The sequence below is a fragment of the Leguminivora glycinivorella genome, chromosome 10, assembly GCF_023078275.1.
Source record: "Leguminivora glycinivorella isolate SPB_JAAS2020 chromosome 10, LegGlyc_1.1, whole genome shotgun sequence".
In the NCBI taxonomy this organism is placed as follows: domain Eukaryota; kingdom Metazoa; phylum Arthropoda; class Insecta; order Lepidoptera; family Tortricidae; genus Leguminivora; species Leguminivora glycinivorella.
Window position 1 is genome coordinate 17,585,803 of NC_062980.1, and position 16,441 is coordinate 17,602,243.

Sequence of the window (16,441 nt, forward strand, 5' to 3'; positions counted from 1 at the left end):
TGGTTAACATATATGTTTGCTTATATGAAAAAAAGAAACTAAATTAAAACTACTGGCTATGTTTCATAATTACTGTTCTTCTTTGTCACTGGAAGTAGTTTCTCTTCTTTCTTTGAACTCTGAAAGTAAAACAAATAAAGATAAGTAATAAGTATAACTTGTAATTTTAATCACACTGTTTCTTTTGTACTGCCAAACGTACAATTTTTTTTGTCTAGGGTTACTGTGCTGATATAAATTTCAGCCGTATAGCAGAATCCGTTGCGACGAAACAAAACATTCGCGACAAACATTAATTTCCCGACTATCACGTCGAGACTTATGCCTGTAGGACACCAAAGTGCCAGAGAGCACTTAATGGCTTCATATGTCAACGCAAAGAATAAGTTGTTACCAGCATGTTACCAGCTAGCTCCCCTTAACCCTTCCGGCTCAGCCACGACATTGGTCTAAGCGCGACAGCGGTGAGCGGCTTTCATACATTGGAGCGAGACACAGCGATGGGACTTTTCATTCGCACGTATGGCTGCCGCTAGCCGCTGCCGCGCTAAGACCAATGTCGTGGCTGAGCCGTTCGACCCACAAGTCTCTATATGTATTTACTTATATTTTACTGACATCATATGATGTCGCTGGGACTCGAAGAGTTAAGGGCTAGAACCCTAGCATTCACAGCACCAGACTAGAGTGTAGATAGACACGCGGGAGACGTCAAATGTACACGTGCTTCGGCCGAGGCAGATCGCTTTGCCGAGCAGGCATTGCCAACAGCCTCGCTTAGGACATTGCCTCGCTCTGGGGCTCATTTCTTGAAAGATATTTAGTCTAATAATATTAGTGTGTTGTCATGACAGTGTACGATTTGACAGTTCGTGGACTAATAGTATTATTCTAAATGTCGTTCGAGAAATGGGCTCCTGTACAGCCTAATAATTCGGTGAATAAGGGAGTGTGTCTCACCCGGTGTCGACGGGCGAGAAGAAGAAGCCCCTCCGGCGGGGCGCGGCGAGCGGCGAGCCCGCGTCGTGCGGGAAGGCCCACTGCGCCCAGTAGTCTGCCGGCAGGCGCAGCAGCAGCTGCATCACCTGGGATAACAAATTCATATTAAGAATTCAGTCTAGGGACACGAAATAAGCTCAGTGAAATAACCTAACCACAAAATTAAAATTTTGAAAAACCCCCGACCGCGACATAGTGGTCTGATTTTCATGAAACGTGGCTAAGAACACTCCCGACTAACTCAGCTTTCAAACAAAAAAAAAACGAAATATAAATCGGTTCATTCGGTCGGGAGCTACGGTGGCATCGTAGCTCCCGACCGATAGACAGACACACACACACAGACAGACAGACAGACACGTCAAACTTATAACACCCCGTCGTTTTTGCGTCGGGGGTTAAAAACCAAATATATCGTAAACATGGCGCAACTACCTACAACTCCTGAACTATACATTTCCATACTTATAATATTATAAATGGAAAAGTGTGTGTCTGTTTGCTAGTCCGTCTTTCACGGTAAAACGGAGCGACTAATTAACGCGATTTTTTTAAGCGGAGATAGTTGAAGGAATGGAGCGTGGCATAGGCTACTTTTTGTCCCTTTCTAACCCTCCACTTCCTTAAAAGGTGGGGGTGGAGTTTTGTATGGAGCCTTTCGCATTTTTCGAATTTAAGACATTCACTACCAGACGAAAAATGGCGCACTACGTCAGAAACTGGTAGTAATTTATAACCGGCCGTTTGTATGACGAGAACCCGCCCAGCGGGTTTTCCGGTATCTGAGCAAAGTTTACGAGTGCCCACCAGGGGCCCATTTCTCGAAAGATATTAGTCTAATAATATTAGTGTGTTGCCATGGTAACCCATACAATTTGACAGTTAGTGGACTAATAATATTAGTCAAATAGCGTTCGAGAAATGGGCCCCAGGCGGGGTCTCGGTTGCGAAAGTTAACGCGCGCGCAGCCGTGGGCAAAAGCTAGTCGTTTTATAACACACACTGTTGCAGGCGCCTTTCTATGTTTAACTGCATGTTTGCACCAAATATCTAAAACACGTGTGCCATCAATTTCGTTGTGTCAAAAAAAGATGCCAGCACTGACTAAACGTCTGATATCTAACTTATTTTTAAAATATATTTAGTAAATTGACTTACATTGACCATCTGCGCCGTGGCGCTATACATCTCGGCAGCCTGAGTCATCATACCGTAGCCGACTACGGTGGGCCCGAAGATTTTAGCTAGGTTGTCTATGCCCATCTCACATTCAGGACTCTCTGCAACCCTGTAATAATCATTAAAAAAACGTAAGTATGTATTTATATGACATACACATACATACAATCACGCCTGTATCCCATAAAGGGGTAGGCAGAGCACATGAAACTACTAAAGCTTCAGGGCCACTTTTGGCAACTAAGGGGTTAAAAGAAAACTAAACTGTGACATTGCAGTGACAGGTTGCCAGCCTCTCGCCTACGCCACAATTTAACCCATATCCCATAGTCGCCTTCTACGACACCCACGGGAAGAAAGGGGGTGGTGAAATTCTTAACCCGTCACCACACAGGCAATGTATTTATATGAAGTCATGATCAATCAAATTGTAGAGACAAGACGCTATCATAACAATAATTTAACTAGATTATTAGCGTACTATAACAGTATTAGTATATAGACCATTATTAATGTATAATGCACAAGTAGCATTTGGCCTAAGCAATGGCTTAGGCTACTTGTGCACGAATATCAAAAACATAGATATGTTATATTTTTAACTTCTGATTAGCAGAAACGTCTGCAATCGATTTTCCACTTTTAAATTTATTCTAAGCATAGATATGTTATTTTTAGATTTACCCCTGACGCAAAAACGACGGGGTGTTATAAGTTTGACGAGTCTGTCTGTCTGTGTGTGTGTGTTTGTCTGTGGCATCGTAGCTCCCAAACGGACTAACCGATTTAGATTTAGTTTTTTTTGTTTGAAAGCTGAGTTAGTCGGGAGTGTCTTAGCCATGTTTCATGAAAATCGGTCCACTATGTCGCGGTCGGGGGTGTTTTCAAAATTTTAATTACATTATTCATCTGAAGAGAAACTAGCGCTTATTTTTTTACAGGTGCACCACATGCACCACGTGAAAGCACCGTGAAGATCCTGGAAGTCTCGCGATCAGGATATCGCGTCGGCAAAAAAGGTTACCAGTGCTACACGCGATACATGATATTATATGAATGGACACATCTTCATTACACTGAAATACTGACTTGTGCAAGTGAAGCACGAGGAAGGCAAGCGTGTCCCTGTTGGGTGGCGGCAGTTGACTCACGGCCTGAACCACGGCCGCAGCGGCGTCCGTCGGCTCTCCTGTAAACAAGTTTAGTTATAAATATTCAGCAGACGAATAGGTGTATCCAAACGAGATGCCTCGCGAGGAAATTGCTGCGCGGAACAGTCTGGCCTGAAGAGACATGCCTCGCCCAGGGCATTGCAGCTATGAATGGATTTGCTTCGCTGAAGACAGATTTATACAAACCGGGCTGGTTATCACAGCAATTTCCCCGTCATAAAGCATTGTTTCCAATTTATATGTATTACTAGCTTTTGCCCGCGGCTTCGCTCTAGTTAGAAAGAGACAAAAAGTAGCCTATGTCACTCTCCATCTCTTCAACTATCTCCACTTAACAAATCACGTCAATTCGTCGCTCCGTTTTGCCGTGAAAGACGGACAAACAAACAGACACACACACTTTCCCATTTGTAATATTAGTATGGATTACTGTGTTTTTCAAGCGTTATTACACGCTTACCTTTTTTTTTCGGAGTGGTAAAATACGTTACGCATTCCCCCCGGCCAGGGAAGCCATTGGGGGGATATGTGGGACTCCCTCCTACTTACCACCCTCTCCAGGGAGAGGAGGTATACCCACTAAAAAAAACCACTCCTACGTCGCCCTTCTACCTGTTATGAAGGAGCCATGGATTACACGCTTACCTAGCCTAGCTGCTTCCATGAAATCGGTCCATAGTGCGTTGGAGACGAGAGGTTCCCGTAGCGAGCGCAGGAAGTCCTTGATGCAGCCGCAGAGAACGTGAATGTCTTCATTGGATAGTTGTGGTGAGCCACATCCGCGGAGGAAACGCTCCTGCAAACGTACAAATCACGTCAGTTAATAGTCGACAGCCAACTTAATACTTCTGCCACACACACTCGAGCGGCGTGGGAAGTAGCGAGGGCATAGTGTGGCCGCGCTACTCGTCATGCCCACCGCTCTCTATTTCGTCGGTTTTTTGGCGCGAGTCAAAGGGCCGGTAACAACCTAGTGCGATTATCGCGCGAGTAGGGCAGTGTGTGGCAGAAGAGGGCAACATCGCGGCAGCGCGAGGGGCAGCGCAAAGAGCATAGTGTGGCAGAAGTATTAAGAAAAAAGGGACACATATATTAGAACCCACATTCCCTATTGTCCCGAAAATTTATAATATGTATTTAGAGCATCGAAACTGCTTTAATTTTAACTTTCTATATTACAAGTTATACGATACAGATGTAGTGCGAAAGGGTTTCCTTCGGAAACGTTCGTATTTGTCATGCTAGTTCAGTCAATGTCGGTACATCTTGTACTGAGACTGACTGAAATAGCATGACACGTTCGTACGTTTCCGTAACAATACGAAGGCAAATTTTTTCGCACTACGTCTATACGTATATCTAGACATCTGGCAGTTTTATATAAGAGGTACATAATTAATGGTATATTGTAAGTTCATACCTCGCTATACAGCACGAAGTGGTATGAGTGGCGATCATAGGGAGGGTTAATCGTCCTCAACAAACCCCAGGTGCGTTGAGAATTGAGACAACAATATCAATAGGACTGATAGATGAAATCGCTTCAGGTTGCACAGGACCGTGACGAGTGGCGTATATTTAAGGCCCACATGTCGCCGCCATAAGGACAGGTAGTCTATCTCGCGGCGACATAGTCCCGAATGTGCTAGGGAGTCATTGAGAAAATGCCAAGCGCGGGGGCGGAGAAAGAAATGGAAGTCACGAAGGGAGACAGAGTCTGGGCACAAAAGTCTGGGAAAGAGAGACCAGATGCAGACAGACGGAGATGATGATAGAAGGTAGAGACCAAAGGAGAACTAGGTATCTTCTAGAACTAGGTAAGAATAGTCTAAGAGTGTTGACCAATATCGTTACGGGGCACAAAACTCTCAATAGACATAATATGAAGATTATAGGTATTAGTAGTGACGAATCCTGTCCACACTGTGGAAAGGAGGAGACAAGCTTACACTTACTAGCAGAATGTATCATGTACGCGGCAACGCGATACGATACATTCGGTAGAGGCTGAGAGAAGATGAACTCAAGGATGTCGAACTTAAAGATGTCCTTTTGTTCTAAAGGAAAACGAGAAGATTTGAGGAGAGAAAGTGTCGGTGTGCAGCCGGGACAGTAACCTGCAGCTCCAACTCCAGGGAACTGGGCAGAATGAACGCATCATGTGATCGACAGCCCGCCTGTTTCCGGCCAGGCGTCCCTACACTACATCTACCTTTAGCCCCTTAACATCCTTTTCTACAGCGCTGATTCTGTAGAGGCCCCTTTCAGACAACCCTCGTTTTTCGACCTCGTTGATGCAGTGGACAAGCAGTGCTGGCACCATGGGCGGGGTGCTAGGCGCGAAGTCCGAGATACAGCCCTCCTGGAAATTAAAGTTATGGTTTTACGGGTTACGTGAAAAAATCCAAGGTCGCCGTACGGTGCGGTCGTTTGTTAACTACATTACGTTTAAGACGATACGGTAGGGGTCAATTCTCCATACAAACGCTCTCCACTATTTCCTCCCTGGTTTTTGAAGATAGAGCAATGATTTTTTCAACACAGATTGTTATTATTTTTATCTGTCGGACCGTTTTGATTTTTTTGATATTCTGCTTTTTAAAGACTCTAGAGCCAATCAAAAATTTCCAAAAACGGCATTTTTCATTGTGCCGCAAAAAAAGGTGTGATACTCAAGATTGGTAACAATTAACCAAAAAAGCTAAACGGTCCGACATAGATTATCTCATTGTTATTCAGATTCTCAAATTTCGTTCCGACTGATTAAGTTTTGAAGGAGGAAAGAGTCGAGAGCGGAACCTCGATTTTAAAGATTTTTTTGAAATATCTTTTGACTGAGTTGTTCTTAATGGACAATTTTTTTTCGATAAATCTAGTTAACAACACTTGTATATTTAACTAAAATTCCCAAGTTGAAAGGGGGGCTCCTTTCCATTTTAGCATTTTCGCTACCGTATCCTCTTAACTACGTTACGTTTAATATCATACCAGGGCATTGTTTCTCCTGGAGGCGGCGCCGGGGGGCACGCAAGGTAAAGGCAGCAGCGCGCGGCACTCGGGGTGCGCCTGCGCGCGGCACGTCTCACACTTGATGCCTACTTTCGCGAATTTTATGCTGGAATTAAGAAGATTTGTTTTACTATGATGTTTCAGATGTGTGCTTTGTCTAATCAGCAGGGTTAGAACATGATTGCCGCGAGAGTATGTCGCCGCCAGCAGTTAGAAGAAGACGTGTCATCTATCTCGCGGCGACATACTCTCTATCTGATATGATTAAGTACTGTCCAATTAACCGAAATAAAATATTACCGTATTTTATTATGACCTAAAAACAGCAAAAAATATTTTTATACTTTTACGTAATCAGTCGAAAACAACACAGTCATGTTAATCTATAGATTATCTGTGCATCAGGTCATTCTACTCGAAAACAACATTTTCTGACTTTTGAGTATGAGGCAAAAAGTTCATTATGTCAGTCACTATAAGTTCGAATTCGATGACATCACTACATCGCTGACAGCGTTTTCGGTGGCCAAAATATAAAAAAAAAAAATACCTACACACATTTTTAATCGAAAATACGTAGTCATGATACACTTTTAATATCCAAAATCTATAAGTATCGGTTTTTATGTCAAATACTACACAAAAGGCAATCACTTATTACGCCAATGAATCTAGTAGCCCACTTACCGATTTAAGTAATATAAAGTTGAGAACACTCACGTCTTGCCACACGGTCCGCAAGTCTCCCGCTTATAGAAATTCTTGGCCACGAAGTTGTGCTGTCTAGGGCGGGCGCGAGGCGAGCCGCCGTACGCGGCCGACACGGCGGAGGGCGTGCGCTGCACTGTACGCATGGGCGTGTCCGAAGCCGTGTCTGTGTCTATTGAAATGGTTAAGTAAAATTAAAACAAAACATAATTAGGCTACAATAATATGGGTTCCGTCAATGTCTTGTGAAGAAAATTATGAAATATATATGTTGATATACTTCGTGGGAAACTTGTGGATCTATTGGCTTTCCAAATTCCTATTTCAGTGGCACAATCCATTCTATGATTAGTTTAATGGTTATGATATGAAACAGTCAAGTGGTGGAGTAGTTTTACTAGCTAACACTGGCATTATCTTGTAATAGTGTTCCTCCAAACCTGTGAGTAGACTTGCCTCGGTTGAGGCAACACGCATGTTTTGCTTGGCCGACGTCTACATTGAACGTTTGCCGCGCGAGCACATTGCTTCGCGACGTGCGTCGATCTAGTCGCCCCATGTGGACTGGACTCAGCAATTGCTAAACAAACATAAGCAAAAAAACAGACTACCAGTAGTTCTAGGAGGCGCGGAGGGTGTCACAGGGTGTTCCTCCTTCAGTCGCTTGGCAGACAGGCGGGCCGAGGTCTTACTGGCCGACTGTGGGGGCGCTTCGTCGCTGCTCTCTGATATAGGTTGCTAAAACACAGAGAAATTATAATTAGTCATGAAAAAATAGACGCAAAAGACGGAATGCGACAAAGTTTGGACAACTTTGCTATAAACAGATATCTTTTTGTTACAAGATCCTTAAAGCATTCGCATGGAAAAAAAAACAAATTTTGAAGTGAAAAATTATGGATATTGAGACCTTTCCACGCCAGACCAGGCTACTATGGCACACTGCGCTGTTATGTTATATAACATGGCGTGACAGGGACAGCGCGCCTGTAGTCTGTTACAGTGTGGGACACCATTATATGACACAAACTGGTGAGGATATTAAAATCGCTGCCAGCTAACTTGGTCATGGTCTATGAGTGTGTTATTATAACCAAAGAGGATCGAGTATTATAGAGAGTTACTGTCAAAGTAAAATGTGTAATCACAGTGCATAGACTGCCATCTCTTGACACAGGCTTAAAACTTTTGAACCTCAGTTTTGACAATTTGGCCCATATTCTTTGCTTGATATGTGTTAAAATGTCAAATAGTAATATTAGCGCCATCTAGCTGAGCGTCCCCCAAAGGTGTAATGCCATCTAGGCCACCGTACCTTTTTCTGTATGGTACTGAGGTACGTTTTTTCTTAGACTTTATCTGTCTATAAGGAGTTATATATGTCTTTGTTATAACTTACGAAGTTCTTGGGCGGCTTCATATCATGGTTGGTGGCGGCGCGTTCTAAAGTTAGCGTCGTGGTTGCGGTGGCCAGCACCTTACCGCCTTGCAGCTCCACCGTCTGCAAAATAAATGCCTTTGTTTTATTTTACATGGTCTAGCCAAGTATAGCCATCAAAACTGTCTAAAGTTGATTTCATCATTCATCAAATAACTTCCACGCTGTCACGAGCGGTGGGGCGACGCTATAAACAGGTCCAAGCCTTATTCAGAGCGAGAGTAGGACATTACCAAGAAACATGCCTTGAAAAACAGTGAATCAACAGTATAACACTGACCTTGGTAGCAGAACTGGTGGATGATCTTCTCTTCTTTACAGCAGGAGCTTCTCTGGCAGCCCAGCCTCCTCGCTGTACCCATGAGCGACGGGTTGATGCTATGGACAGGTCCAGGTCCTCTTCAGAGCGAGAGTAGGACATCTCTGAGAGTAAAGTTCCTAGGGGAACAGATAGAGAAATATTATGTGTATTGTAATTTAGAGATCAAGGTTTTGCTGCTAAATCTCATTCATTTTGTAATCGTGAAGATACATATTGGTTTAATTTTTTATATTAACCCAATCAAATCAATGCTACTTGAAAATTTTGCAGCACATCCACGTCCCATGTCAAATTATTGCAATAACTGTATGTACATTGTATACGTATGTAAATACTTAATTTGTGTAGTTTTCAAACAAAGTCTGGCTGGCAATATGGAAGCTTTGACAAGTTATTTGCATAAGATACAAGCAAATCTCGCCCTTATAGTTAAAATCCTCGGCCTTGTCGTCACTTTCCATCAGGTGCGACTAAGGTCAATCACTGGCCAGTTTATAATAATAAAAAAAAAGGGACCTTTGACAAACAATTAACTTGTAACATAATAAAAGAAAGAGGTGACTCATGTTTTATTTTTACTTGCCACTGCGCGTTAACATTTTTATTTTAAATAGAGATAACAGAAATACAATTATGTGTTACTGCGCCGAATAGTTAATAAAAATAGTTCAAAGTTTATCATCAAAGTCATGGAGTTAATGCATTGTGTGGCATTGAGATTTTGAGGTATTTAGGATATTGACAGGTTCACAAAAATGATTTGAAATAGGTAGGCATATAAGGATATTTCCACCTCTGTAATACTCCTTATTTTATGGACAGTATGATATGCATCAATTTAATAAATTAATCAAACTTACCAGTAGAGTTCAGCTCTGGAACACCAGTGAGTCTAGCATTATGCTCCTGATGAGCGGTGCCATTGAGGAAAGCCAGTTTTTGCAGTGTCTCATCATTTAGCTTTGCTCGGTTATCATTAAAGAGCAAGTCCCGGGCCATGTCTAGTAGCTTACTCTACAAGATAAAAAAAAAAAAACATATAAGGGAGGATTACGTTTGAGTATGAACAGGCCTAGGTCACTTCCATGTCCGATTCCACACAGAGAGAGGTACATCGCCAGGCAAATGTGCTGATGTCAATGTTCCTCGGCAGAGACAGTGTGTGCATTTTGCTTAACCAGGCAGCTTGCCTTGGCCCAGTCATGTGACTGCCTAGGCCCAGTCATGTGACCACATTGCCTCTCTGTGTGGACCTGGCTAATTATGACAAATAACAGTGCTTGCGCTTGAGCCAATACAGGAAATGAGCGAACCTTAAGGTATGTTCAGTACAACTAAACAGGAGTTTTGTAAGCTATGTAGTACTAATGTTTATTTTGTGTAAAAGTATACCATGAGCATTAAACACTTTTTTAAAGTTTTAATTTAATAATAAAATCTTATAAATCTCTCAGAATCTTACCAGTTCACTGTACTTCTTCATAACAATGTTCCTCTCTCTCTTTTCCCCGTCCAGCAGTTTCCGAACATGTGCAAACTTGGCCTCCCACTTGGACAGAGTCTGGTGTGCCTCCATCAACTCTGTCTGTAACCGAGAGGCCTCCGCCTCCGCTGAGGCCCACTGGCTGCGCACCCATTCCATCTGCTTTACAAATGCTAGGAAACCTACGAGAGAAAAATAATCGTCATTACATTTTTTCTTGTTTTCATTTTCTAAATAACTTAAGATGATGAAATGTGCTGCTTTATTCTATTAATTTTCAATTGAAACTCATTTAAGCATGTTATTGCCTGATAAATGAACATGATTTTGATAGAGTAAGGAAGGTAGGTAACTTAGAATCTCCTTCAAGCTGGGAACACACTACGCGGACGTCCGTCGTAAATCGACCGCGGACGGGAATCTGGACAATGAAATTACACATAACCGTGCAAACTATCGGTCGACGGACGTGGACGTGGCCTTGAGCGCATGGACGTCCGTTCGAAATCTGGCTCGCTGGATGTTTTGTTCCGTGCACACTGATCGGTCGCGGTCGCGGTCGATTTACGACGGACGTCCGCGTAGTATGTTCCTAGCTTCAGTCGGACATAATAACAAATGCCTAAGTGTAATGATAATGAGACTCGGTTAGCATACTTGAGAAATACCTACATTGTTAAGTTTTACTTACATTGCTCCGAATATTCGTCGTTGAGAACGTTATTCAGTCTATTTAAATCATCAAATTGTGCGACCATCGAGAGAGCCAGCCTTTGCTCAACATCCGAATTTCCTGAACTCATTTTGGTTTAGAATTACACTATACCGAACATTAAACAACAAACACTGTGCAATCTTTAACAAATATCACATTTCAGGAGAAAGCAAATCTTAATTTAATTTGAAAAACAACTCCACTCCCAATTCTCAAACAACCGTACGAATCTTGAAAAATAACGGCTTTGGTTATTCATCCATGGAGGTGGGGATACCGAGAATGCGTTCAAAATTGTTCATAGATTCTGGCTATATAATTCAAACATTTTAAATTATAGTGGAAAATAATTCGTAAATATAATCAAATTTAACATACGAACCAATTATAAATTATGTACTTCTTGAATTTAATCAAATAATGGTAATATCTTTTGTTCTTTCTCAACCGACCTTATAATTTTCTCCATGAATTCAATATTCAGAACGTACTATGTTGCCACCTAGAAACATTTGCCTTTAATGTATGGTAAATAGAAATAAGGAATTGATTAATTGTATTCAGTATAGTACATTCACCCTCTGAGCAGACGCTATATTACGATACTCGTGCAGAAAGGACGAAATTAGGAACGAGCGGTAATAAATTAAAACACAATTTTTCTCTTGGCACGTGTATCGTACGACATGATTTGAGCTAGGAAGATATTGAAAATGAAATGAAAATGAAAAATGAAAAATATCTTTATTTAAATAATAACATATGCTTATACAATTTGCTGGGACTTCTCTTTACCTGTGTTGAGACGACCCGCTCATCCAACGCCTGATTACGAAAGTAGTACAGCATGTATTTAATATATATCTAAGGTACACGTATATATTTAGAACCCTTACCTACAGAATAGGAGAATACAGAAGATGTCAGATTTCAGATTACAGTTAAAGGTGTAAGATACCATATACGTGTGCGTATCTTCGTACGCGGTGTGTGTGTGTGTGTGTGTGTGTGTGTGTGTGTGTGTGTGTGTGTGTGTGTGTGTGTGTGTGTGTGTGTGTGTGTGTGTGTGTGTGTGTGTGTGTGTGTGTGTGTGTGTGTGTGTGTGTGTGCGTGTGTGTGTGTGTGTGTTTGTGTGTGTATGGATCAAAGATTTAAGAGTTGTTCAGTCTCATTATAGGTTTTTTCTTGTAGCCATTTAGGAATTTCTTTTTTGCAATGATGGTAATTATTTTCGTATATATTTAAGTGCCTGTTAACAACATTACAAAGGTGACTAGACAGTTTAGAGTATTGTTTTCTTGCAAATTGTGTTCCAGGTTTCGAGATTGTTATAACATTATTTCTTTTTCTTTTGTTTTGTATACTAGGATAGGATCATATGGCAAAGACTTATGCGCTTTCAAAACCGTGTTTTTAATATAAAGTTGTCTAACAGTAAGGAGTTTAGACAAATCATACAATTTTTTTGTGGAGAAAGTACGTTTTTTGAAGTACATAACCTTAATTATTCCTCTTTGAGAAACGCGGACGTCCACGGTCGCGCGATCGGGGACACGGATCTAGACAGTGAACTGAACTGACAGTGATTGTGCAAACTACCGGACGTAGGTCCTGGACGTGGCCTTGAGCACACGGTCGTCTCCGGACGTCAATTGGCGTGCTGGATGTTTTAAGACTGTGCACATTTGTCGGTCGCGTAATATGTTCCTAGCTTTAGTGCATAATGCATATAATGCATAATTTGAAGCTGAACGACTTGAACGTAGGCCGCACATAATGAACTACTGGTGGAAAAGAGCCTTCAAACAAAAGGTCGCAGCTCAATAAGTAAGACCGAGGAAGAAAGACCAAATAGTTGTGCGGTGACCCAGTTTTATACTAATTTTACAATTTTTCATGATGATTTTATTTTATTGATCAAGGTAATGAGTGCTCGCTAAAATTAAACCACTTATACCAAGATATATCTATCTTGATGATAAGCAATTTTGACACCCCTACCTGTGCTAGTGCTACTTCAAAAGCTAAACTTAATAAAAATGCTAAAAAGTGCAAGGTATTGCAGTCTCAGTCTACATGCAAGCAAAGGAATGCAATGTGTGCTAGCTTCTGCAACGCTATGCGGCCAATGTGTGCTGATAATTGAGATTTACGACCGAATTCGTATTTTAGATATCATGAAGTGGCAAAATCTTATTAATTGCTTCAGCACCATACTGTTATAAAGATCCAAGTGGATTTTAAATTCGTGGATTCCATTTCTTTTTTCAATAACACCCTAGTTAGTATTTTTTATAGTTGTGAAAATAAATGCTGTGCAGAATGCGAAATGTATGAAGGGTAAATTTAAGCACGTTCTGGTAACATTCCGTTAATTTGACACTGACAGCTGTGACAGTTCGAAACCTTCATGCACTCAGTTGACACAAAACGCAATGACGTTCGGCTGAGAACGGTGGTCCGGTCGTGTGTTCGTGTAGTCTAGCGAATTCAGTGAATTTGTATTTCCGAATCCACCGGCGTTCAGCTCGTCACCGCGCGTTGCCATGGCGGACGAGGAGAATAACTGTGATGATGGTGGTGGTGATCTGAAGTTAGGGCAGGCGTTCCGGCAGCGGGGCCGAAAGGGTGCCCTGAAAAAGAAGAATGTTTATTTCGTGAAGGATCACAAGTTCATGCCGAGGTTCTTCAAGCAGCCGACGTTTTGCTCGCACTGCAAGGATTTTATATGGTAAGTGTAATTCATAGGCTGTTTGACGGGTTCTATTGTCAGCATCTAATTTGCACGGAAATTAAAAATACACATTGTTTGTTTACAAAGCGGAGGCGCTTGGCAATCGTTAGTGGTTTCCGTTGTGCCGTGGTAACAGAGTCGGTGTGACCATTAGAAATATTTTACTTTTTTATGCTAGTGTGAGCTCAGGTAATCAATTTTTCTTGCATATTATTTATGCACCAAAACCAATTAGATTCTAAATGGTCTGCATACATATTGTATTTTCCTGTTACTTTACGTTTTTAGATCAGGCAAGGTCTGCAGTTTTGTTTCATTATTATTAATTTATAATGCTCAAGGAAATTTAGTAACAAATCTTATTTCTTCTTATTACTTCCTTGTTGATTATAAGTAGGCACAATATATGTGTTGTAATTTACCTTAAACATTACACAAACACTTAGTTCTCATTGACTTTTTGTGGAAATAATTAATATCAGCAAAAAAATGAATCTTCCACTATCAGGCGGACTACTGTTTTTTGTGCATTTCATTGACCTTTTCATTTTTTAGGGATGCTATGTTAAGAAACTTAAATTAATATGGATTAAAATACTTAAGTACTATTTTATTGTGTGGTGTTGAGGATATGGACATAATATTTACCTCCTCTAATTCTAAACTTATTCTGGAGATTTTTATACATTCTTAATAAGAAATATTATTTTAGTATTTTTTTTATACTTTGAAGACATAATATACTGATACATAAAAATACATAAATCAACCAATCAATCAAAAATATTTATTTGAATAAATAAGGGTACATAATAGATGGGAAATACATTTTCATTTTCAATCCTGATTTTACCACAGTTTGGCATACAAATATTTAATTCTTAAAACTAACTTAGCTTTTATACATTAGGTAATGTACAGGCATGCATTCTTATAATTTAAATGGCACAATCTAATTATATGTCAACAACTAATACCTATCCAAAAATATAAAAATAAATTATAAAGACTATTAAATTAATCCATCTCAGTGAGTTTTGACATTTACATTTCAATATCTAACTTTATCCTTCAACTTTTATTTTTTCTCTATGACAAACTATTTTAATAAAAGTTCATATGACCAAGTTGTTGAATGTTTGCTTACAATATTAAATTTGTTTGTACAGTTATTACTTCATACCAATTGAAACTGCAAATAGAAAAAATAACTAGTCTGTTATCACTCTATTATAGAGTGAATCAAAAATAGAAACAATATATGTATGTATGTATATAAACACTTTATTGTACATAAGACAGATTACAAAACAAGTTTCACACAAGATATAAAAATCTCTAAACCAAATAAAAAATCTATAAGGTATATTTTCAAGTCAACATTTGAGTAACTTAGAGCAAATGAACAATGTAAGTTCACACACAGGTTATTCAGTATCATCCTCAGGAATACAGACCTGTTAACTTTTCGACACCACAGACTAAAAATATTTTATTTTTGATACTGACGGGGACTTCTAGTAGTGATGTAAAGCAATAATGTTCAGTATCACACAATTCCTGTCATAATGCTCATAAAATTGTACATATATTTATTTAAGAATTCTTCATTTCAAACATTATTTGCAGTTGTACTATTACTATTCATTCAAACTAAAGCATAAATAGAATTGAATGAACTGTTTTTGTACCATAGACAATGAAAAATATGCCTATTCTTTCAACAATAGTATGAAGGCTCTTTGTTATGTAAAATTCGCCAACTGTATTTAAAATATGTTATTATTCTATAGAGTCTAAGAAATTTTTGTGAAACCTCTATATCATTAATAAATAAACAATTGTATTATGACAGAAATGTCTGTTTCATTATGCACAGGCTTCCTGTGTTGATATCATGGCTTGGATATATTTATTCTGATAATTTTTCAGTAGTTTACTTTGTTTTAATCACCATGTTAAATATTACTCATTGTTTGTATAACACATATTTGCAGAATGTTATCTGGATATTGAATTAAAATTTATGATGCTGAGTTATTTTTAACGCTAAAAAACCGGCCAAGTGCGAGTCGGGCTCGCGCACAAAGGGTTCCGTAGCAGCAAATATAATAAACCAATAACTTAACCAAAATTACAGTTAAATCAACCTATCTCAAAAACTATAAGAGATACTTTGATCAAACCAAAAATCGTTGAAAGAGTTAATTAGCATGCATCACCTCTATTTTTTTTAGAATTTTATACCCCGTAGTTATAAAAATAAACCGTTCACTTTAAGAAAAATGTTTTTTAGAAAACTTTATATCATTTTAAAAGACCTTTCCATTGATACCCCACACGGGTATGTACATCGAAAAAAAATTTTCATCCCTCAGTTACATGTATGGGGGCCCCACCCCCAATTCTTTTTTTACTATTTAGTGTCATAATTTTGTAGCGGTTCATACAACACATATTCCCATCAAATTTCATCACTGTAGTACTTATAGTTTCCGAGTAAATCGGCTGTGACAGACGGACAGACGGACAGACGGACAGACGGACAGACGGACATGACGAAACTATAAGGGTTCCGTTTTTGCCATTTTGGCTACGGAACCCTAAAAACGCTTGATATATTACATGCAGTGACATGTTCTTGGCTCTAAAACTGAATTTTATCGTTTCATCTAACAGAAA

The 16,441-nt window shown here is 39.8% G+C and overlaps 2 protein-coding genes across 2 annotated transcripts in view; one reads left to right on the plus strand and one right to left on the minus strand.

Annotated features, from left to right (window-relative positions):
* On the minus strand, positions 1-11,279 carry LOC125230282 (rac GTPase-activating protein 1). Its single transcript, XM_048135397.1, has 14 exons — positions 11,002-11,279; positions 10,290-10,492; positions 9,688-9,841; positions 8,786-8,943; positions 8,467-8,568; positions 7,679-7,805; positions 7,080-7,239; positions 6,339-6,465; positions 5,563-5,712; positions 3,996-4,146; positions 3,268-3,367; positions 2,158-2,287; positions 961-1,085; positions 1-119 (listed from the first exon to the last, which is right to left on the minus strand). The coding sequence occupies exons 1-14, from the start codon at positions 11,111-11,113 to the stop codon at positions 86-88; spliced, it is 1,833 nt and encodes a 610-aa protein (XP_047991354.1). The 5' UTR covers positions 11,114-11,279; the 3' UTR covers positions 1-85.
* A 2,039-nt stretch (positions 11,280-13,318) lies between these two features.
* The window catches only part of LOC125230182 (protein kinase C, brain isozyme), a 395,565-nt gene continuing 392,442 nt past the window's right edge, over positions 13,319-16,441 (plus strand). The window contains exon 1 of the mRNA XM_048135245.1: positions 13,319-13,756. Coding sequence (XP_047991202.1) covers positions 13,572-13,756 — 185 coding nt within the window. The 5' untranslated portion in view covers positions 13,319-13,571. The remainder of the gene's footprint in view (positions 13,757-16,441) is intronic.